This window comes from Corythoichthys intestinalis, chromosome 12 (genome assembly GCF_030265065.1).
Source record: "Corythoichthys intestinalis isolate RoL2023-P3 chromosome 12, ASM3026506v1, whole genome shotgun sequence".
NCBI classification, from domain to species: Eukaryota; Metazoa; Chordata; class Actinopteri; order Syngnathiformes; family Syngnathidae; genus Corythoichthys; species Corythoichthys intestinalis.
Window position 1 is genome coordinate 37,281,393 of NC_080406.1, and position 21,783 is coordinate 37,303,175.

Consider the following 21,783-nt stretch of genomic DNA (forward strand, 5'->3'; position numbering starts at 1 on the left):
TATCGAATATTTTAGTAATCGAGAGTAATCGGAGAAAACATTTTTTTAGGTAAAGAGTAATTATAAATATACATGAGGAAACGAGACAATTCATCTAATATTGAACCATTTTTAGACAATCAATGTCTTCATTTTAGATGTACATTGTTGATAACGGCCATCAATTGCATCTCAGATGTGATCAGAAAAATAACAAATTCATTGCTTTGACTAAAAATAACTTAAAAAAAAAAAAAAAACTTAAAAAAAAAAAAAAAAAATCTTATTTATTACCACCTAAAAATGTCATTACGCTTGATAACACACATCATTTAAAAGTTACGTGTTTTTCCCCATGTGTTTCAATTGAATTTCCATTTGTGTCAAGCTATTTTTAAGTTCTAATTAAGTTTTAAGTTAGTCTAAATTGTAAGTCCTGATAGGATTTTGAGTTTTTGCGGTGTTAAAAATAAATGTTTGATACCTGCTGTATTGGACAGGGTACCCGCGGGTTATTAAAAGTATTAAAAAAGCATTGAATTTAGTTTTCCATTATTAAAGGTATTACATTAGCTGTTGTAAGTCTGGAATTTTTTCACCGTGGTTTTAATTTTCAAGAACATCTCAGTGCAACCTAAATTATATCCGTGCCAAAGTTGTTTTTTAAAAAAATCCATAACGAAGATGACGCGTAGAATTTTTACGATGCGCTGCACCTCGTGCGTGCGTGCCGTTAGCATCATTAGGATCAACATCACAACAGCAGGCAATCGCACAGTACTGTGTGCTAACGCAAGGAACTGCTCAGATGCCTTAGTTGTTATGTTCAGGCATGAAAATCTCTCACCTTTCGGCGAAATTCGCCGTTTTGAAGTCAAAAAGGATGACCTACGTGAATCGTGTAGATCCGAGGAGAAAAATTTTTAAGGGGGGGGGTCGTTTGTAGGCATGTGCCAGTTACCTTCACGGATTACCATGCTATGAAAACGTCGCGGTTACAAAACCACTAAAATTTTCCGTCATACAGTAGTACGTATTCGTTATTTTTCATGTGTCGAAAATGCAGCCAGAATTAGCTTGGCGCGGCAGCGCTTCCCCCTTCCCCTGTTTGATGCTGCGTGTGTCAGTGACGCTATTCCAGCAAATCCAAAAACAAGCACTCCAAACGCAAGGCGTAAATTCTTCAATTTATTGATCTCTCAAATCGTGGTAACTGAAATATACCAAATGAATACATTTAAAACGTTGTACACTCGTATTTTTCCACATGTGAGTAGCTTCAACAGTTTAGCTTCATGAAAAAGTTCGTCAAAAACAAAACACACATTTTCCTTTCAAATTCAATACACAAAGTTACTAAAAACTTACAAAGACGAATGATAGGCAAGGCTTAGCTAGGACAGCAACTTCATTGAGGTTAATCACAGCCGCTGAGAGAGAAACAAGTTTGTATGCGGGGAGGAAAAAAAAAAAGAGCGTCAAAGATCGCTAATTGCGACAGATGATCTTGTACTAAGCACAAATTCACATTCGCTGGAGGAGGTAAAGTATCACTCCCAATTGTTTTTAGATGAATGCATTTGCCAGCATATTGAATTTAGTGAGTAATGGTTTTCGTTGTCATATTTTGTGGTATGACAAAGTTACTGCCGTTCGTTGCAGCTTCCGTTGAACACTGCCGGAGCGTCCGGTGAAAAAATAGCTCCCGTTAAGGTAGCGTCAAGCTTGTGTATTTAACGGTAATATAAAAGCAGTGTTGTCAATAACGCGGTATCGTAATGCGTAACTAATCTGATTACTTTCTTTCAGTAAAGAACAATCTAACGCGTTCATTTTTCTAAATCAGTAATCTGAGTAAAATTACTTTCCTTGATGCCTGTGCGTTACTATTTTGTTATTGCCCCATAATGTGTGTAGAATGAAGAATACTGTAGTCATGGGAGTGACATCACATGTCACATTTTTTAATCTGGGATGGAACAAAAAGGGTCACGTGTATTACCATGATGCGTGAGCGCTCGGAGTTTGCGGCCAAAACAACATAGCCTTGCTACCTCGCCAGGATGCAATGAAATAGGCAGGAGATATACTACAAACGGCTGCATTTGCACACTGGAAACACAGCCATTACTTCACATTTTTGTCCAGTATAGATAACAAAAATATCTCCGTGCGCTGCAAACTTTGCGCTGGCTCAAAAAGACTGTCCACCGCTATAAGCATCCAATTCAAGCACCACTTGGAATTACAGCACAACAGGTAACACGACAGCCAGGACTTTTTGATACTGCTCGTGCTCAATCCTCGGTTCAAGCTCAGTTGTTGTTGAGGGTTTTGAAAGCTTAGGTTTAAAGAAATTCTAAATATCCATCTTGCCTCCTCAGCTGTAGTTTTGGCTAAGCAATGCAAATGGCTGTCTCTAAGGTTCTATAGTCACATGATCTGTTCGAAAAATAATTTGGACCCATTATGAAATACTTTGAAGGATTCCTGTTCATTTTATTCATTTGTGTTGTTTGTTTTATTGCTCTAAAACTTTTATAGACAACATTTTAAGGGCCATATTCAATGGTCTTTATTTTGAAGGGGAAGTTCAGAATTTTTTACATTAGGCTTAATCTTTGAGTTAGCCGGGGTTTAATTAATCGTTGGAAATGATTTGAACAAATTCTGTGCAGTTTGACAGTTATTTGTTAGTTTCAGGGCTCCGGAGTGGCTATGCTAGCGCGAGTCAATGGTGGTTGAAATCAACTCCTTCAACTAACTAAACCCCCGTTAACTCGAATATTAAGCCTTATGTGAAAAATTAAAATGGTCAAATTCGCCACATGTAGGACGTTTTGCCGGCGGCGGACATTTTGGCAGAACGCCGGAACATATTTCCTCCACACCTTTCTCACCTTTTTAACCCCTGACCCATTTTCATGCCTGTATGTTCGACGAAAGCCTCAACAAGACAACCAAGTCCAAACAGTTGGACCAGCATGTGAGGTATTGGATCGGCGACCAAGTCGCATCCAGATACTTTGGGTCGCAGTGTATGGGTCATGCGAAGGCAGTGGACCTGCTTAACATTTCAAAGTAAGTTGCCAATTTTTCCAATTAAAATGTGTTAGATGCAATAATGTATTTAAGCGCGGTTTGCCTTTCGAATATATGTGAATTTCGCAGTTTTAACTCAAGAGTTAGCCATGTTCAATGGGGTATTGGCAGGTGCACTAGCCTTAGCATGGATAAACCGGAGTTGTAGATTCACCATCACTCTCAGATACACAACACGGTTGACACTGTCTATTATTGGAACTAGTGCGGAGTAACGTTGATAATAGCATGGCATGGTGATTGGCAAATTATAATGTAGGTGATAGTAAAACACCTCCTGGTATATTTAAATGTTTTTCTTGATTGAATAAGAGTATGCATTTTCTCTATCTGATTAAAAGAATTGTCTTCAATAACTAACAAAGGATTAACATGTGTTTTTTATTCTTCTTGTAATGTGATTAGAAAAAAACAATTACCAAGGGAAATGGCCATGTGTAGCTTTTTAATTTTGTGGTAATTAATGGTAAACTACTGCCATTTAGTGGCTGTTTTTTAAACTTTCACTGCCAATTGCAAGCACTATACATTTAAGGAGGCCAACTTGACACCTTGACTAGGTCCTCTTAAAAGGGAAACCTGTTGTATTGCAAATGTAATTTCTGAAGTTGCTATACAATAATAGTGTAAAATCCATTTTATCATGGGGGGAAAAAAAATCTGAAAGACCTTATATTTAAATGTGTTTTAATTGTATCTTCAATAAATGTGCATTCTTTTGTCAAACACACTTAGTAATTGAGGTTAAATTTGATGTTCATTGCTTTATTTTTTTTAATATGATTCAATATTATCTAAATAATGGGTGCGAGAAAAGTTTTAATTTTCAGTTGAAATGGCATTAAAAAAGGTCTTAAAAGTCTTGAATTTAGATTTATCAATCCTGGGGGGACCCTGACTGCACTACAAATCGAAATGCAACTCGTGCGTGCCAAACCACCACAACCGGCAAAACGGAGAATCCATCCACCTCTGCATCGGGAATGCGTCCGTTTGTCGGTGGAACGAAAACCCTGCAGGCAGAAGTATTGTGGATTCTGAACACCAAAACAGACCACCATCACATATACTTTCAATGAGTCCATTGGTGATCTGTTTCGGATATTACGTCATTTTTGGTCGGCATCGGCTGTCACAATGTTTGTCATATTACGTTTTGTTCCAGAGGGAGCGTTCCCGATGTCGTAACTGTCTTTTGTAACGAATTTTCAGTTGGCAGAAAAAAGAAAAAAAACCGCACATTTTCTTAAAGAGCATATGACACGAGAAAAAAAGTCTTAAATGGCATTATTATGTGAATTAGAATCATATTTTGAGACGATTCGACTATATACAACAATTTAGAAAAGCACAGATGACGAGAAATTAGTTTTTTAATCTGCCGGTTAGCCACGCCTACCATTATAGGGCTTTAGCGTCCCCAACAGGTGGATGACGTCAGCGGTAGACTGGGCTCATCAGTTTTACTATTCAGCCCATTGAGGGGGAATTATTCAGAACGAGGAAAACGCGACGAAGAGAGCCGCAAAATGTCATTGTTTCTGTCTCTTTACTTCAATATTTTTGCAGGATATTCTTTTTATCCAAGTATTTTCCCCAATAGCTATATAAATGGCTTGAGAAGGACCAGTCAGCCCGTCGAGGGGGAACTATTCACAACGAGGAAAACGCGACGAAGAGAGCGGCAAAATGTCATTGTTTCTGTCTCTTTACTTCAATATTTTTACAGGATAGTCTTTTTATTCAAGTATTTTCCCCAATAGCTATATAAATGGCTTGAGAAGGACCAGTCAGCTCGTCGAGGGGGAACTATTCACAACGAGGAAAACGCGACGAAGAGAGCGGCAAAATGTCATTGTTTCTGTCTCTTTACTTCAATATTTTTACAGGATATTCTTTTTATCCAAGTATTTTCCCCAATTGCTAAATAAATGGCATGTTCATGACAAATAACAGTCTTGTGCTGAATGGAATATGAAATAATAAAAATGCATTTATTCAGGACGACATGGCAAAATTACTCTATAATGGTAAAAAATGTCGACTTCACCTTTACTGTCGCACCTCCCGAACGATATTTTATGACACCTAAATCGGACATATGTCATTTCCCTTGCCCGGCTTCGGAAAATGTAAACAAACCAGAAGCCGTGACAGCTAGCCGACATGCTAACTCGAACCGAGTGATGTTTCAAAGTCTTCGAAGTGGAAAATCACACATAACTATCCTGGATTATTTGACGTGACGACCCGGTTGTCGATTGTCTTAGTGGATCGGCAAACCGCCCGGCGGAGAGCAATTTACAGTTCGTTCCCCGGAGGAGGGTGGCTGGATTTGTTGTGCAGCTAACGTGCTGCTGCTAATTAGCATTAGGACAGCTTTTTACATGCCTATCAATGATCGAACGTAAGTAGTCCTTCATTTAAAGGAAGTTTTAGTGTTTACTTTGTAATCGCTGTATTCGTATTTGACATAATACAAAACAAGATGTTTACTCACTTCCTCATAAGTCCAATGGTCCCACAGTAAATATCCACGGTGAATGGGAACCTTTTGAAACTCCAAAAAGGTGCATACGCCTCTCCCTCATACAGAATGATTTTTCTGCAGCCGTTTGGCTGGCGTGATGCGAAAAATAAACGTATTAATCCGCAAAATCAGCTGAATCCTTCGTCCTCATACACAACAGTACACTGTAGCGTGAAGAGGACGTCTTCTACCGTACACGTCACAGCGCCCTCCTCCTCAATGCAAGACCGAAGCCGGAAGTCACTCATTTTCATGGCGCGGGATTAAAAAAACTAAATAAAAATAGCGATCGCTTCCACACACATCCAAGCGGCCCATATCATTCAGGGGCATAAAATACCGCGTGTATTATGAAATAAACATGCTTTTTCGTGTCACAGGCACTTTAAAGTTTAAATAGTCTACATATTTTTATGACCATTATAAATGCATTTACACAATTAAATAATGCTGGAAAAGTTTGTTAAACATAATGTTGCTCAAATCGTGTTTTTTTTCCGGAGGGAGCATTCCCGACTTCGTAACTGCAGCCAATTTAGGCTCATCAAGACTTTAAGATAGAGGTAAAATCTGGCCTAAAAAGTCCAGCCCGACCCGGACTGGTCCGCGGGTATTAAAGCCCGACCCGCGTTTTGTGTGATAACATTTGTGACGATGTCTGCATAAAAGCCTGTCTTTTAAAACGAATTCTCAGTTGGCAGAAAAAAACTGCATTTTCTTAATGTTTAAATAGACTAGATATTTTTATGATCATTATAAATTTATTTACACAACGAAATAACGCTGAAAAAGTTTGTTAAATATAAATAAACAGATGCGGTTTTGTGGACTCGCAGAGGGGAAGATTAAAAAGGGTGGAGAGGCACGCTCTGGCTCTGCAATGACCATAAAGTGCCTTCTTTTTTTATCCAAATTATTTATTTTATAACAAGTATTCCTTAGTTTATCATTCATACATCGTTAATATATAGTTGTTTAAAAATATTAACGAGAAAGAACCCTGGCCCGGCCTGACGTAAGAATTTACATTTTAATTTTGGTCATGTTTTAAGTTTAATTTAGCTGTTTCCAGCTTGCTATGTTTATAATTGCGATGTTTGTTTACCGCTTTTCCTCTTACTGCAAGAGGGAGGAAGTTACATCGGCCGCCGCTATGATATTTAAGTCATCAGCCATCTGCTGTGACCCGGGAATTTAACGCCTGCTTTCACGCACACTGCTTCCCATGTCAGTCGACACGGGAAATTGTTTTCACACACAACTGCTGCATGGTTAAGGCCCGCGATATTCCCGTTGTTTTGGAGTATGTGATAGGGGCTCAAGTTACATCCAGATACTTTAGGTTGCAGTTTACGGGTCATGCGAAGGCAGCGGGCCTGCTTAGACATTTCGGTTTGCCTTTCGAATGAATGTGAATTTTACCGTTTTAACTCGAGAGTTAGCCATGTTCACTGGGGTCTTGGCTGGTGCACTAGCGGCTAGCCTGTTACAGAAGATGGCTGGTCTGAGTCCTGTCCTCCTCTTTTTGTCCATAATTATTGTGTGCATGTGTGTGTTTAAAGAAATCTGACAGACTATAATGTTACTTTAAATGTGTTTTAATTGTATCTTCAATATATGTGCATTCTTTTGTCAAACACACTTAGTAATTGAGGTTAAATATCTATGAGACTCATCAGACGCTACCACCGTAGCATCATGTGGGTGTAGTTTGTGGCAACGTTGGCTTAGTTTGTAGTGGCTGTTGGCTGCAGTCAGGTATTATTGTTTTTTCCCTCTACGTACATGACGTCAGCGCGTTGTGCTGCATTGAAAGCAGTCTGGGCAAAACGTCATGCTTTGAGCTGGCAAAATTAAGGGATTCCTCGAGGCGGAGAAAATGCCTCCATCAATTTTTAAAATCGAGTTTATAATTATTCGAGTAATCATTTCAGTTCTAGTCAACATCACACAAAAGCGCATATTTTAATGTTTTTTATTTGGCACAGATTGACCACAGAAAACCAGAGATATGATCCTTTTAGTTTCATAATAGGAAATGTTTTCTCCACTTGAGGAAACTTATGCTTTTTTGTATTTCTTTGACTTAATTTGGTTATGTAATAGTTTATAGTATCGCATAATAATAACAGTTCATATAGATAACATTGAGCTCAGAAAAAAAATGCCATTGTTTTAAAAAAATAAAATAACCGTAAGAAGTTACCTCAATGTTACTCATCACTTGTTCTTTTCACCAAATACTTTTTTTTTTACTCATACTTGAATACATTTTTTGGATGACTTAAGTAATATGTTGATGTAACGCCACTCTTACTCGAGTAAAATTTTTGGCTACTTTACCCACCTCTGCCTGTTAAGACTAACACTCATTTCATTTCCATAGAAGCAGTGGATGACTCGTGGGAGTACAGCCTGAGGGACGACCTCTTCACAGCCTGCAAAGTCGGGGATGTGGATGCGTTGTGCCGTCTCCTTCACCTTTCCGGAGAGCCACGGGAGCAGTCATTGGTGGAGGCTGTGGATGGCACCAATCCTTTAAATCTTCTTAACAAGCAGATCGACTCCTCGGGGTTCACTTTGCTGCACGTCGCATCAGCGGCCGCTCAGAAAGATGTCATGAGAATGCTGTTGGATGCTGGAGCTGACCCGGCATGCAGGTAGGAATTTCTATATAGTCCAGGGGTGTAAAACACATGTTTGTCGTGGGCCACATCGTAGCTCTGGTTTCCTGTGGAATGTCATTTTATCTGCCACTAGTTCTGCCTTTGATTAATAAGAAACTGAATGGACAACTATTTTCATAGGTGATAAATCGTTTAGATATTAGTGCGATAAAAATTGTCCAAATCTTTTTTCTCATAAATAGCAAATATATCATCTAATTTCTTTTTCGTTCAAAACAAATGACCGATGACGAAAAGTGCTGTGGGAACAGTAAATATTCTTATTTTTAAATGTCTTTTTTTGTTTAATCAAAAAGGGTTAAAAGATTTTTTTTCAAAATTTTCATTTTTTTTTTTTTTTTTTTAAAGTGTTAATATTTTTAAATAGACAAAAAGGAAAAAAAATATATGCATATTCATTTTTTAAATGAAATAAAGATTCATTCCTTTAAAAAAAATTAAAAAAGGGAAAAATAACAATAAATCTGATTTATGGAGTCCTTAATATTTCATTGGGGTCTACAGAAAGATGCACGAAAAATTTTCATGAGCCATACAAAATGACGTGACAGGCAGGATTTGACCTCCGTGCTGCAAGTTTCACACCTGTGATCACGTCTGTGCACCCTTTTTCCATATTCTCCCGCAGTGATAAAAAAGGGCAGACCCCATATAACGTCAGCCCCGACAAAGACACAAGGAACGTGTTTCGTAAATACATGGGTGAAAATCCTGACAAATACGACTACAACAAGGCTCGGGTAAGAGACTCAACAGTAGCGTATGGATGCAAATGAAACGACAACTTCAAGCATTCAAGCTTTCTCCTGAAAGGTTCCCGGACCTCTAACAGCGGAGATTGAATCTATGAAAACTGAGAAGAAGAAGGCTCAAAAGATGCTGAAAAAACAACGTGAAAAGACCCAGAAGGAGGAGAAACTGAAACAGGAAATGGAATTGGAGGAAAAGAAGAAATTTGCATCTTTATCGGATCGAGAAAAGGTGCATAAGACGGTTATTTCACACTCACTCTAATTCCAACATGTCGTGAATATTTTTATTTTTAAAACCAGAGAGCTTTAGCAGCTGAGAAGAGGTTAGCAGCGCAAGTAACTGCATCTGGAGCCAACCTTTCCAACATCAGGTAAGACTCTTGTGTCTGCATGCAAATAGGCTACGTTCATACTACAGGTCTTAATGCACGAATCCGATTTTTTCGTGTTTTTCCGACTCGAGTGAGGCATTAACTTGACGGTCTGAACGTGACAAGTCGCATAGAACGGGACCATTTCAAATCCGATCTGGGTCACTTTCGTATGTGGTCTAAATCCGATCTGGGCCACATTTTTCCAGACTGTCGCGGCGGTCTGTACTGTCCAGTCCCGCAAATCGGATTTCATGCAGCAATTACGTCATCAAATAGCAAGAGAGTCGTTATCGTAGCGATGCACCTGTGCGTTATTAGCGCCTAGCTTGCAGTGAACACGGCTTTCGGGGAAGGGCTGTACTTCACAACAGTCATAAAAAATAAAAATGGGTTGAGGATAAGCCTGAGAATGCTCAGTTTTCTCTGTTACAAGTGAACAGTATTTCAACATTGCTTACACGGCCGAGAGAGAGTCGGGGCAAACTGCCCATATGTGTGTGACGTGCACGGACAGTGCGTGCATGCTATCGATCCATATAAACTTTGAATATAAGCCTAAACGGGGATTATTTATGTTATTTGTGTCCTCCTTTTGAAAAGCAAAACATGATATCCCTGGAATGACGGATGACGTGTGCCATTTGTTTTGATGCTTGTGCGCATGCGGGTCTTCTTGCTTAGCGCGTGTCGGACTGCGAATTAGTGCGCATGCGTGATACTTGAACGGTCTCAATGGATAAAAGCAGTCTGAACGGGCACGCCAAAAAAACGGATATGACAAAAAATCGGATTCGTGCATTAAGACCTGTAGTATGAACGTAGCCATAGTGTCAGAAAATGTTCATCTAACTCCCATTTTTTTCCCCTTTCTGTTGTTGCATGATTAATATCAGGAGATGCTGGCAGTGTGGAGAGTCTCTGCTTGGAAAGATCCCTTTCCGGTACTTGGATTTCTCTTTCTGCACACCTCGCTGTGTGCAAGAACATCGCAAAGCTAATGCGCCAGCAGAAAAGAGCTAACAGACTCGAAAAGGAAGGTACCTTTAATATGGTTGTCCTTTTCAGGCTTTCAAATTATAAAGTTTGATCAAAGATCAAACAGGATCTGTATTGTAAAAATACATAAGATTCAGTTTTGCCCTCAGGGGATAAAATCATAAAAATAGTCATTGCATCAATGTTGGACTGTCAGGTACAATGTCATAAAGAAGTGTCAGGGCTACACAATAAAGCAGAAAATGGTACAACAATAAGGAAAAGGAGTTTTATACGAAACTAAATGCACGTTAAGAATAAAATCGCATTATGATAATAAAAATGTTTTGTCTTGTTCCCCATTGAGTTAACTCATTGGCTGCCATTAACCGTGCTTAACGTCCAATCCATTTTGACTGGGAGGGTGGCAGTGATCACTTATGGGTATTCACAGCTAGTTATCCCAGTTTACAATGGCAGACAATTAGTTAAATATCATAGGGGCTGGGGTCAACTTTAGAGTGTTACTGGGGTGCATCAACACAATGTCTTTTTATTAATCACTTTTATTCATAAAAATATATATCAAAATAATATTTTAAAAAATTACAATAATAAGTTTCAAACGATTACGTCATACTTGGGACTTCTCTGAGGAAAAAAATGCTATTTTATTCTTATAAGGTAACAATTATTTACCTTAAATTAGACCTATGCATAGACTTCAATTATGAAGCCTCTGCCTATGGCTTTTATCCATCAAAAATCACAAATAATTTTCCTAATGTAATGATTGCTTAACTGATTTCTTTTTCGCAAACATTTTTGAGGAAAAAAAGAAAAAATCCAGTCCCGACTGCCTCGATTCAACCTTTGCACATTATTCTGTTTTATTTACTGTGGCCCTGATCGTTGTATGCACATGCCAAACAAGTTAAAAATAATAAAATCTTTCATGCTGATACCAAAAGGATGGGCTGCAAATGATTGTTTCTGACTGGAGTGTCACAAATTGTGGATGGCTGCTTTGAGGAGAGGCCGGTCCATGAAGAGCACCCTTAAATGTGCTGGCGCACCTTCCAGTTCTAGCACTGTAATATTGTTGGGCAGGGTGGTGCTGAGTAGCGGTCCGGGAACATAAAGGGTCTGCTGCGGGCCTCTGGCTGGCCAGTATCGCCCCAGATTAACACCATTGATCCACACTTGACCCTAAAAGTGTGGAGAGACAAAAAAAAGTGCAACAAGATGTGTAAAATGCCTGAAATGATTTCACATTAAAAATAATCTTGGACTACCTTTGTCCAGTCATTTAACTTGAGAAATGTGTCCCACGCCACACCACTGGGCTGCAATGTTCCCATGTACAAAGCCGGTCCAATTGATGGTTCATTTGTTCTGTCGTGGAGGTTAAAAATGTGAGGCCACCCAGCAGTAACTACGCCATCAATATCCAAAGGGTACATTTTCCAATTGGTTAGAACATCTTGGCCCAGGATTAAGTTGCCAACAAGACCCTGGAATGGTCACAAATATGGCTTTGCTCATGTACTCTGGAGGAAACTCGTATTAATGTAATGTATTGCATGATTGTCTTGCCTTGTAGTCATTGATATGGCTCCCAAAGTTAACTCTGCCCATATTCTCCACAAGAATGTCCACAATGTCTCCCTGCCGTCCAGTCACATTTATCGCTAGTACTGTGTCTCTCTCCAAGACACCCTGGAAAACCTGTTCACATATATTTTGACCAAAATGTGACTAATTATTTGGGTGTCTTTTTCCATCAATGAGTTACATTCATGGTGAAAATTTACCCCATTGACGGACACATATGCGCGGTCATGAACTCCATTCAAGGGAGAGATGAGTGGCGTGGGTTCTGCAAGGTCATGGGGCAATGTGGTCTGATACAGCATGTATCCATAGAACTGAACACAATAGACATGTTAGCTTAAAGACAAAATAGTAACATGGGGACTTCTCTGTTTTAAGAGGGTTCACTTTATGACCTCACCTGATTGAGCTTCTCAAAAGTCAAAGGGTACTTGGACTGAACAGGTCCGACAGACAGGATGTCCAATAGACTGCTGATGTTGCCAACCTAGGGTAGGAAAATGATTGCATTGAAGCAGGGGTGTCAAACTCACTTTGGTTCATAGGTCACATTCATGGCAAATAGATCTCATGTAGGCTGGGCTAGTTTATTTTTGGCCAAATCAGCTCAATGGGATTCATTCGTCCATCTGTCAAAATGGATTGCACGTTGAGCATCGACAATGGCACTCGAAGGTGACTATTCATAACCAGTCTGAGTATGAGTCAATTGGACGTCTATCAATGTCAATATCAGGCAGTTAATTAATTTAATGTCACTTCCAGGTGATTTTAAGATACTAACGAGTCATTTCCTGTAAATTTTGAATCATTTCTTGTTGATTTTTCGGCCATTTCTGGGCTGCTTCCTGTTAATTTTAGGACATTTTCAGGTTACTTCCTCTTGAAATAGTGTCACTTCCTTCCTAGTTTCAGGGCATTTTTGGGTCACTTGTTAACTCATTGACTGCCATTGACGGTGCTAGATTTCCAATCCATTTTGACTGGCAGAGGGCAAAAGAACGAATGTAACAATTGCAGTAGTACACGCACTTGATCACACAAATCACAAATCTACGGTCTTACGGCACCAATGTCAAAATAAAAGCATGTCATTTTGTTTGTATGGTACAAATAAGCTGTAACATGGCTGTCAAGCTGCTTCTGGCCCGCGGCCCGTACATTTGACGCTACTGCATTCAAGTATGAACATGGAAACCTCCAAGAAGCAAAGATCATTTACAAAATCGTCTATATCAGAATGGCTTCCAACAAATTACAACACGAGTGCTCTCGCAAATGACAAAATGCTTGGAAGAGATATAAAAATGTACCTTTTTTAACATTGCTAACCCATAGGCAAATTTGGGAGTAGCAGGTGGCATGGGTCCGAAAGGAATGGCTTTAAACTGCAGAGACCAAAAAAAGGATTTCAAAGACTACAAAATGGACTTTGCAAAATGTAGTAATTGGCGTGCCAATCGGTAATACCATTTTAATGACTTCTCTGATTGCTATTAACTTTTCTGTGGGATCACCCGCTTCTGATAGTGGAGCGTCATAGTCATAACTAGTAACCACAGGACGGAACCTGTTGTCGTGGTCGGCACCTTTGGATGAAATTTTACAATATATCACACAAAGAAACGAACGTGATTTTAAATGCCGTCATTATGAGTGTGATTTTTAACCGCACCATTCCAGTAGCCAAAGTTGGTCCCACCTTCAAACATGTACCTGAAGGGGAAAAAGTATTTACCTAACTGGAACTCCATAGTTTGAAATGAAAGAAAACCCCCAACAAGACCTGAGTGCTCGTTGCTACATACATGTTAACGTTAGCCCCCATGCTTAGCATCTCTGCTAACCCTCTGCTGACCCTCTTTGTATCAACCATGGCATGCTCATCTCCCCAGTGGTCCAACCAGCCAGTGTAATACTCCGAATTGACCTGCAAATGGACAAACAACACTTTTCATATTTTTTACACGTCAATAAATACTGAGAGCATAACTCCATTTCATAACTCACCAAAGGACCTTGCGGTTCAAACTTCCTTTGCCTATTAAAGGCTTCAGTTATGTTGTCACCTGTCAAAAACAAATAATGGGATTTTTTGTCACTCTGTATTAATACTTTTCTGCAAATGTCAACCTGTGCCAAAATCCACAGTGGCATATAATCCGTCCAGGGTCCCGCATGTCATTTCCTTGTCCGTGTTGCCATCAGTGGTGAACAGAACAGTGTCTTTGCCCAGATGACCTTGCAGCAGAGCTCGCAGGTGACGCATGTAGTTGTAGTCACAAGCAAAGTAGCTTCCATACTCGTTTTCAACCTGAAAATGGAAACAACCAGCAAAATAGCTTCCATACTCGTTTTCAACCTGAAAATGGAAACAACCAGCAAAATGGATTTGGATGTTCCACTGTGAAGTAAATAGTTATTCCTTTACCTGGACGCTAATGATGTTTCCTCCATTAACATATAACCAGCGCTTCATTTTAGGAAGGAGAACAGCGAACCAGTTAGTGACTGCCAGTAAATAATCTAGAAAACAAAAAATCATTTGAAGGAGGAAAGCAAAACTTGTATTCCCTCACATTTCTATGGTGTACCTGTGTCAGATGAGCGTAGTATAATGTTTTTTTGGAGCAACCAAGCCGGCAGTCCACCCTTTAAGACAAATCCATCCAAATTCAAGTTAATGGACATCATAAGGATGGATCTTGCATGTAAAATGAAGAAGCTGCAATATTTTGGCATTGGTTCATCTGATTCCATCAGAATCATTGATTATTCACGATTGTATTCAGATTAATCCATCATGAACTTGTTCACTCACTGCCAATGATGATGTTTTCGCCCAGTTCAAATTGATTGGTTGTCAATTGATGTTATGGCAGTCAAAGAGTTAACCAAGTTATGGATGTTTATAATGCAAAAACAGATTTCTCACCATCTCCCATTCGGCACAGATGTACGGGCCTGGGCGCAAGATAACCAAAAGGCCTGTCTGATTGGCCAAATCCAAGAAATGCTCCAAATCTCGGTCCCCTGTAAAGTTGTGGACCCCCTCCACTGTCTCGTGGAAGTTCCAAGGAACATATCTGCATTAGGAGAGATAAAAAAAAAAAAAAAAACACACCAACTGTTCAGACTTTGTCCTCTTTGTTGTTTTTGTATCTTCAGGATTACATTTGGATGGTGTTGAGCCCTGTCATGTACATCTTTAACAACCGATCCTTCCAGTAAAAGCGTGGGATTCGGGAGTAGTGGATGCTGCCTGAGATGTATTGAAAGGGATGACCATCTTTCAGGAAACAACTGTTTTTGTAGTCTATTGAGAAGGATCTGTCAGATGACTCCTGCAAGTAAAAAATGTGTTCTGAAAAATAGACTTCACGGCATTACAGCTTAGGGCGGTGTTAGTTAATTCTAAGTTATTTGGAAACTATGCATTGTCAGATCATATTTCCCAGCTCTGCATTAAAATACATATATATCTAAAACCAACAACTTCACAATAATCGTGCGATAACTGATCAGTGTAATATTGTCAACCAAAAAGTGCAAGGTTAGCTTTGTAGAGGCATATTATTTAATGCAGCCTAATGAGAAAGAAATTGGTAAATTCCATCATTGTTATATGTGTCTATACAACCAAATGATGAAAATTGTTGACGTAACTGAATGGGTACTGTAGGTACTTATTTAAAAAAAAAAAAAAAAAAAAGTACACGTTATATTTGCAATCTTACCCCATGGGCAGAGCACACACCGCACACTGTTACGAAAAAGAAGACACTCGCGTACATTTCCATGCCACTCAGCATTTCACGCAATCAAAAGCTTAAACATGTCAATTGCTAGAGTGTTAAACATTATCGTCTGTGTTTCGAGCACTTGGACATTTAAAAAGTACGAACGTTCTAGTTTGTTGTTATCGAGCATGTCCATGCGCCATCATGTGACGTACTGTACGTAGACGGTGGGCGTCTTCCGTACCCTACAGCAGACTGTCGTTAAGTAGTACGTCAAAGCATCCGCCATATTAGATGTGGTATGGCTAAACGCGACGTTTTTTGAATACATACAAAACGTTTTACTGTTAAAATTGCTTCAAACGGAATTCTCTCTCGCGTATAACAGTGGGGGGGGGGGGGGGGGGGGGAACTAATCCATTTTCTGTTCATTCAGCTCATACTTGTGAACTCGAACAACTAGGCTGCACAATTTGTTAGATTTTTTTAAATCATGTTAATCCATTCAAAATGCACTACAACTTTCTCCTTTGCTAAATTGATCGAATTAATTTGTTTTATTCATCATTAAAACAATATTTACCATCGTTTATGTGCAAAAGTAAATGTAATATCCATTAGTGGCACAAGATGGCGCTCCAGTAAAGCTAGTGACTGAAACGATGAAATGCCATGAGTCAAGGAGTGTGACTAATCTACTTCTCGGCATCGCAAGTGTTTCCGATTTCAGTACTACCGGCCATTTAAGAATGTTTTGTTCTTAACCGTCACTATTAAGATGAGCTACTTTATTTTTCCTTCATAGTATATATAAATATTTCCCCCCCCCCAAATCTCATCCATTTAGACCTGGCCCATCTGTTCTTTCTAAAATTCCAATTTGGTCTCTTGAACACTAAAGTATGCCCTACTGTGCTAATTTTATATATTTAGATACCATTTCAGTAATTTTGTTAAACTGCAATACAGACCTCATATATTTATGTCTGACTACACGCCAACAAGCTGTTTGGGAGGCATGCACGGAGAAAACCTTTCCTCACTCACAATCATAAACGCAAACGTCTGGAGTTCGCCAAGCGGTATTGGGGCTTCAACTGGGACCGTATGCTTTGGTCAGCAACAAACACTCTAAGTGGGTCTGGCGTGCCACGAAAGATGCGCATACTGAAAAGCATCTCATACCCACTGTGAAGTATGGGGGTGGGTCATTGATGCTGTGGGGCTGTTTTGCTTCCAAAGGCCCTGGGAACCTTGTTAGGGTGCATGGCATCATGAATGCTTTGAAATAGCAGGACATTTTATATCAAAATCTGTTGCCCTCTGCCCGAAAGCTAAAGATGGGTCGTCACTGGGTCTTTCAGCAAGACAATGACCCTAAACATATGGCCAAATCTACACAGAAATGGTTCACCAGACACAAAATCAAGCTCCTCCCATGGCCATCTCAGTCCCCAGACCTCAACCCCATTGAAAACCTGTGGGATGAGCTGAAGAGGCGAGCACAGAGGAGAGGACCCAGGTCTCTGGATGATTTAGAGAGATTCTGCAAAGAGGAATGGCTGAAGATCCCTCTTTCTGTCTTTTGCCATCTTGTGAAACATTATAGGAGAAGATTAGGTGCTGTTTTGTTGGCAAAAGGGGGTTGTACAAAGTATTAACACCAGGGGTGCTAATAATTGTGACACACATTATTTGATTTCAAATAATTATTTCTTTATGTGGGATTTTTCCCCCACTGAGTAAATGCACTTGTATTGAAGGTTGGATTTTTCTCTTTTTTTCCATTAAGGTCCCATATTATTTAGAAAAAAAATATATTGGAAGCTAAAAAACACATAATCATTATAAATCTAATAATTATGGAGGGCACTGTGCAGTACATAAGTACTGTATTTGTTTATTATAACAATAAATCAACAAGATTGCATTAACATTATTAACATTCTGTTAAAGCGATCCATGGATATAAAGACTTGTAGTTCTTAAAAGATAAATGTTAGTACAAGTTTTAGAAATTTTATATTAAAACCCCTCTTAATGTTTTCGTTTTGATAAAATTTGTAAAATTTTCAATCAAAAAATAAACTAGTAGCCCGCCATTGTTGATGTCAATAATTACACAATGCTCATGAGTGCTGAAGCCCATAAAATCAGTTGCACCGAAGTGCCAGCAGAGGGCAACAAAACTCCAAAAAACACAAGTAACAAGTGGACATTGCACTGTTCTGTCATTTTAATCTGTTTGAGCAGGGCATGTGCGTTAATTGCGTTAAATATTTTATCGTGATTAATTAAAATTAATTACCGCCCGTTAACGCGATAATTTTGACAGCCCTAATATATATATATAATTTTAAAAGGGTCCAGCAACTATGGGTTTGGTGCTTTGTTTGTTATCGTTTTTCTTAGTTTACAATAAAGGCAAGTCTTAATTTAGATATTGCCTCCACAGAGTCGTACCACATTGTCCTCTAACATGGCGGGCAGCACTCAGGTCACCATAAATCTGCGATATATTTTTGCCACATACTGTTACTCAGGGGTGAAAGTGGCTAGAATTTCTTGCCGGAACTCCCCGACGTGAAGGTCACCACGGAGCCAGAAATTTTGTTTATTTATATATTTTCATTTTTTGGGTGGGTCAAACCTCCTAAAACTACTGAAATGCAAAGAAAACTGTTTTGGCACAGTTATTTCTATAACACATCTAAAAACTGATTTTCATTCAAAATTGTATTTTTTTCAATGATTTGCAAAATAAAAGTTAACAAAAACAGCAATAACCCCAACCTCCATCTCCTAATTTTTATTTTCCCTCATTTCCTCACATACTAAATGCCAAATTTCAATTTGAACTACTTAAGAACATAGGATGTATATTAAAATTGTAGTTAATGTAAAGATTTACTTTTGCTTTCTTTTTTTTTCTTTTTTTTAATAATCAAGATATAAGTAACATACATTCAGAAAAATAAGTACAAATGACATATCTTGCAGAGTGAAATGGAATATATTTTGAAGATCGCACATTGACTTTTTTTAAATTATAAGGAAATTAATACGTAGCCTAACATAAATGAACAAATATAAATCCAAAGTGCACATTGACAGCTAAGATGTACTGAACATCACAATCAGAGCAAATAAAACTAAATATGATAAATAAGCCTCCTCAACTCTTTCACTGCTCTGAAAGATTTGATCCATTTTCTGTTGCATTGCCCTTTTTTTGTCGCATCAATTTAACAAACTTTTTTTTTTTTTTTTTGCTGTTCCAGAAAACATGCACATTTGTATCAATCAGAGCTAACTATCTCTGCTGATCACATGTCAATAAGTCAGCCAATTGAACGGATAAATGAGTCCAGGCGTTTCGCTTTGCTGCGTGCATTCGCACATTGACGTGACTCATCATCATCAGACTCAAATAACTGCAGCAGCTGGGGAAGCTTCCATTCCGTCCGTGGAATGAAATAAATAATAAATATCGGTGGAAACAGATTACACTACACAAGCACTTTATTATGCATGTTGTTAACACTTGTGTATGTAAATCTGATGTTGGTGGACTGTTTTCTTTTTTTTTTTTTTTTTTTACATAGCGTTTTGACAGTTGCCGTCATATTTTGGAATCAAAGCACCGGGTACCGGAACAGCATTCAGGCTCTGAAACCTATACCGGAACTGCGTTCAGGCCCTGAATCTTATACCGGAACTGCGTTCCTGACCGTTCTGGCCCACTTTCACCCCTGCTGTTACTATGGTTAATCAATATCGACAACATCAGTTCTTACACGCTCTCATTGCTGATCAATGAAAAAGATGACATAATTCATAACTGTCATTGGCAATCAATGAGGGAAGCGACATCCTTTGCATGCCTGGACCATTTCGGCTGCTTATCAATAAATAGACTGGATTTGGAAGACACATCTGCCTCTTTGTGACGGTTCAGAGTGATACTAGTGCAGTATTTTTTCCCTCAGCATTGGTGTAATGTGAAGACATACTGTATGAGAATACATCCATGGGGGAAATCACATAAAAGTAATATAGAAAGTAGTAGTAAAGCATCAGTCTGTCAATACTAGGTACAGTGGCGAGAACAAGTATTTGATACACTGCCGATTTAGCTGGTTTTCCCACTTGCAAGCCATGTAGAGGTCTGTAATTTGTATCATAAGTTCTCTTCAACTGTGAGGGACGGAATCTAATACAAAAATCCAGAAAATCACATTGTATCATTTTTAAATAATAAAGTTGTATTTAACTACATGAAATAAGTATTTGATACATTACAAACTAGTAAATATTTCGGCTCTTAGTTCTTTTTTAAGAACCCCTCCTGTTCTCCACTCATTACCGGAAGTAACTGCACCTGCTTGAACTTGTTACCTGTATAAAAGACACCTGTTCACATGCATGCTCAAACAAACAAACTCCAACCTCTCCACAATGGCCAAGACCAAAGAGCTGTGTAAGGACATCAGGGATAAAATAATAGACCTGCACAAGGCTGGGATGGGCTACAGGAAAATAAGCAAGCAGCTTGGTGAGAAGGTAACAACTGTTGGAGCGATTATTAGAAAATGGAAGAAGTTAAAGTTGACGGTCAATCTGCCTCGTTCTGGGGCTCCATGCAAGATCTCACCTCGTGGGGCATCACTGATCATGAGGAAGGTGAGGGATCAGCCCAGAAGTACATGGCAGGACCTGGTCAATGACCTGAAGAGAGCTGGAACCACAGTCTCGAAGAAAACCATCGGAAACACATTAAGCCGTCATGGATTAAAATCCTACAGGGCACGCAAGGTCCCGTGGCTGAAGCCATTGCATGTCCAGACATGTCTGAAGTTTGCCACTGACCATCTGGATGATCCAGAGGAGCAATGGGAGAAGGTCATGTGGTCGGATGAGACCAAAATTGAATTTTTTGGTCTAAACTCGGCTCGTCATATTTGGAGGAAAAAGAAGGATGAGTACAACCCCAAGAACACCATCCCAACTGTGAAACATGGAGGAGGAAACATCCTTTTTTGGGGGCTGCTTCTCTGCCAAGGGTACAGGACAACTGCACCGTATTTAGGGGAGGATGGATGGGGCTATGTATCGCTAGATCTTGGCTGAAAACCTCCTTCCTTCAGTGAGAGCCCTGAAGATGGGTCGTGGCTGGGTCTTCCAGCATGACAACGACCCAAAGCACACAGCCAAGGCAACTAAAGAGTGGCTCCGTAAGAAGCATCTTAAGGTCCTGGAGTGGCCTAGTCAGTCACCAGATCTGAACCCGATAGAAAATCTATGTAGGGAGCTGAAAGTTTGTGTTGCCCGGCAGCAGCCCCGATACCTGAAGGCTCTGGAGAAGATCTGCATGGAGGAGTGGTCCAAAATCCCCTCTGCAGTGTGTGCAAACCTTGTCAAGGACTACAGGAAACGTTTGGTATCTGTAATAGCAAACAAAGGTTTCTGTACCAAATATTAAGTTCGATTTTTGTGATGTGTCAAATACTTATTTCATGCAATTAAATGCAAATTTATTATTTAAAAATCATAAAACGTGATTTTCTGTTTTTTTTTTTTTTTTTTAATATTAGATTCCGTCCCTCACAGTTGAAGAGAACTTATGATACAAATTACAGACCTCTACATTCTTTGCAAGTGGGAAAACCAGCAAAATCGGCAGTGTATCAAATACTTGTTCTCCCCACTGTATGCCAACTTTCTAGTTTACTGTCTTTCATTGGAATCCCCTCAATTTATTACTGTGAAAAGCGCCCAGCATTGACAAAAAATTCAATTTATATGCGTTTGCGTTTCACCTTTATTACAGCTGCATTTCATCATATGTTTTACTATCAGCGATTGGATTTAAAAAATGGTTGCAGCTTCTGTCATTAGTTCTCAAGTTCTGCAGCAAGCCTTATCTTTTAACAAAAAAAAAAGAAAATCAGGATTAACTTTTAGAGCCTACCGTTCACCCTCTTCTCTCGTTTTCCTTGACCATATGGAAATTTCCTGGACAAATTTTGA

At 39.1% G+C, this 21,783-nt stretch overlaps 3 protein-coding genes across 9 annotated transcripts in view; 2 read left to right on the forward strand and 1 right to left on the reverse strand.

Annotated features, from left to right (window-relative positions):
• ankzf1 (ankyrin repeat and zinc finger peptidyl tRNA hydrolase 1) overlaps positions 1 to 15,875 on the forward strand; it is a 28,175-nt gene extending 12,300 nt beyond the window's left edge. Inside the window, exons 12-16 of one of the 5 annotated variants that reach the window (XM_057853424.1) lie at positions 8,001 to 8,271; positions 8,927 to 9,038; positions 9,112 to 9,279; positions 9,351 to 9,421; positions 10,318 to 15,875. In XM_057853424.1, the coding sequence (XP_057709407.1) occupies positions 8,001 to 8,271; positions 8,927 to 9,038; positions 9,112 to 9,279; positions 9,351 to 9,421; positions 10,318 to 10,444 (749 nt within the window). In that variant the 3' untranslated portion in view covers positions 10,445 to 15,875. Of the gene's footprint in view, positions 1 to 7,997; positions 8,272 to 8,926; positions 9,039 to 9,111; positions 9,280 to 9,350; positions 9,422 to 10,317 lie in introns of all 5 variants that reach the window. The other 4 variants (XM_057853422.1, XM_057853423.1, XM_057853421.1 and 1 more) reach the window with 4 other exon arrangements.
• glb1l (galactosidase, beta 1-like) lies at positions 10,242 to 15,973 on the reverse strand. Of its 3 annotated transcripts, XM_057853426.1 has the most exons (16): positions 15,751 to 15,973; positions 15,188 to 15,357; positions 14,949 to 15,099; positions 14,608 to 14,665; positions 14,445 to 14,539; positions 14,147 to 14,327; positions 14,024 to 14,082; positions 13,822 to 13,943; positions 13,689 to 13,729; positions 13,484 to 13,602; positions 13,327 to 13,401; positions 12,414 to 12,500; positions 12,214 to 12,327; positions 11,996 to 12,127; positions 11,695 to 11,913; positions 10,244 to 11,608 (listed from the first exon to the last, which is right to left on the reverse strand). In XM_057853426.1, the coding sequence occupies exons 1-16, from the start codon at positions 15,823 to 15,825 to the stop codon at positions 11,405 to 11,407; spliced, it is 1,902 nt and encodes a 633-aa protein (XP_057709409.1). In that variant the 5' UTR covers positions 15,826 to 15,973; the 3' UTR covers positions 10,244 to 11,404. The 3 variants fall into 3 exon arrangements, with proteins under 3 accessions (XP_057709412.1, XP_057709410.1, XP_057709409.1); XM_057853429.1 differs by lacking the exon at positions 15,751 to 15,973 and having other exon boundaries at positions 10,242 to 11,608; positions 14,445 to 14,486; positions 15,188 to 15,333; XM_057853427.1 differs by lacking the exon at positions 15,751 to 15,973 and having other exon boundaries at positions 10,242 to 11,608; positions 14,445 to 14,486; positions 14,593 to 14,665; positions 15,188 to 15,333.
• il7r (interleukin 7 receptor) overlaps positions 10,353 to 21,783 on the forward strand; it is a 69,439-nt gene continuing 58,008 nt past the window's right edge. Inside the window, exon 1 of the mRNA XM_057853436.1 lies at positions 10,353 to 10,461. The gene's annotated coding sequence lies outside the window, so the exon portion shown is untranslated. The remainder of the gene's footprint in view (positions 10,462 to 21,783) is intronic.

Bases quoted from the DNA above. Each gene is read 5' to 3' on its own strand.
- glb1l (XM_057853426.1), bottom strand. From the start codon at position 15,825: ATGCTGAGTGGCATGGAAATGTACGCGAGTGTCTTCTTTTTCGTAACA. The intron at 14,083-14,146 runs GTTGACATTTGC...TGTTTTTGACAG, and splicing joins CACTGTGGATTTTGGCACAG to GTGACAACATAACTGAAGCC. The intron at 12,128-12,213 runs GTAAATTTTCAC...ATATGTGAACAG, and splicing joins CATATGTGTCCGTCAATGGG to GTTTTCCAGGGTGTCTTGGA.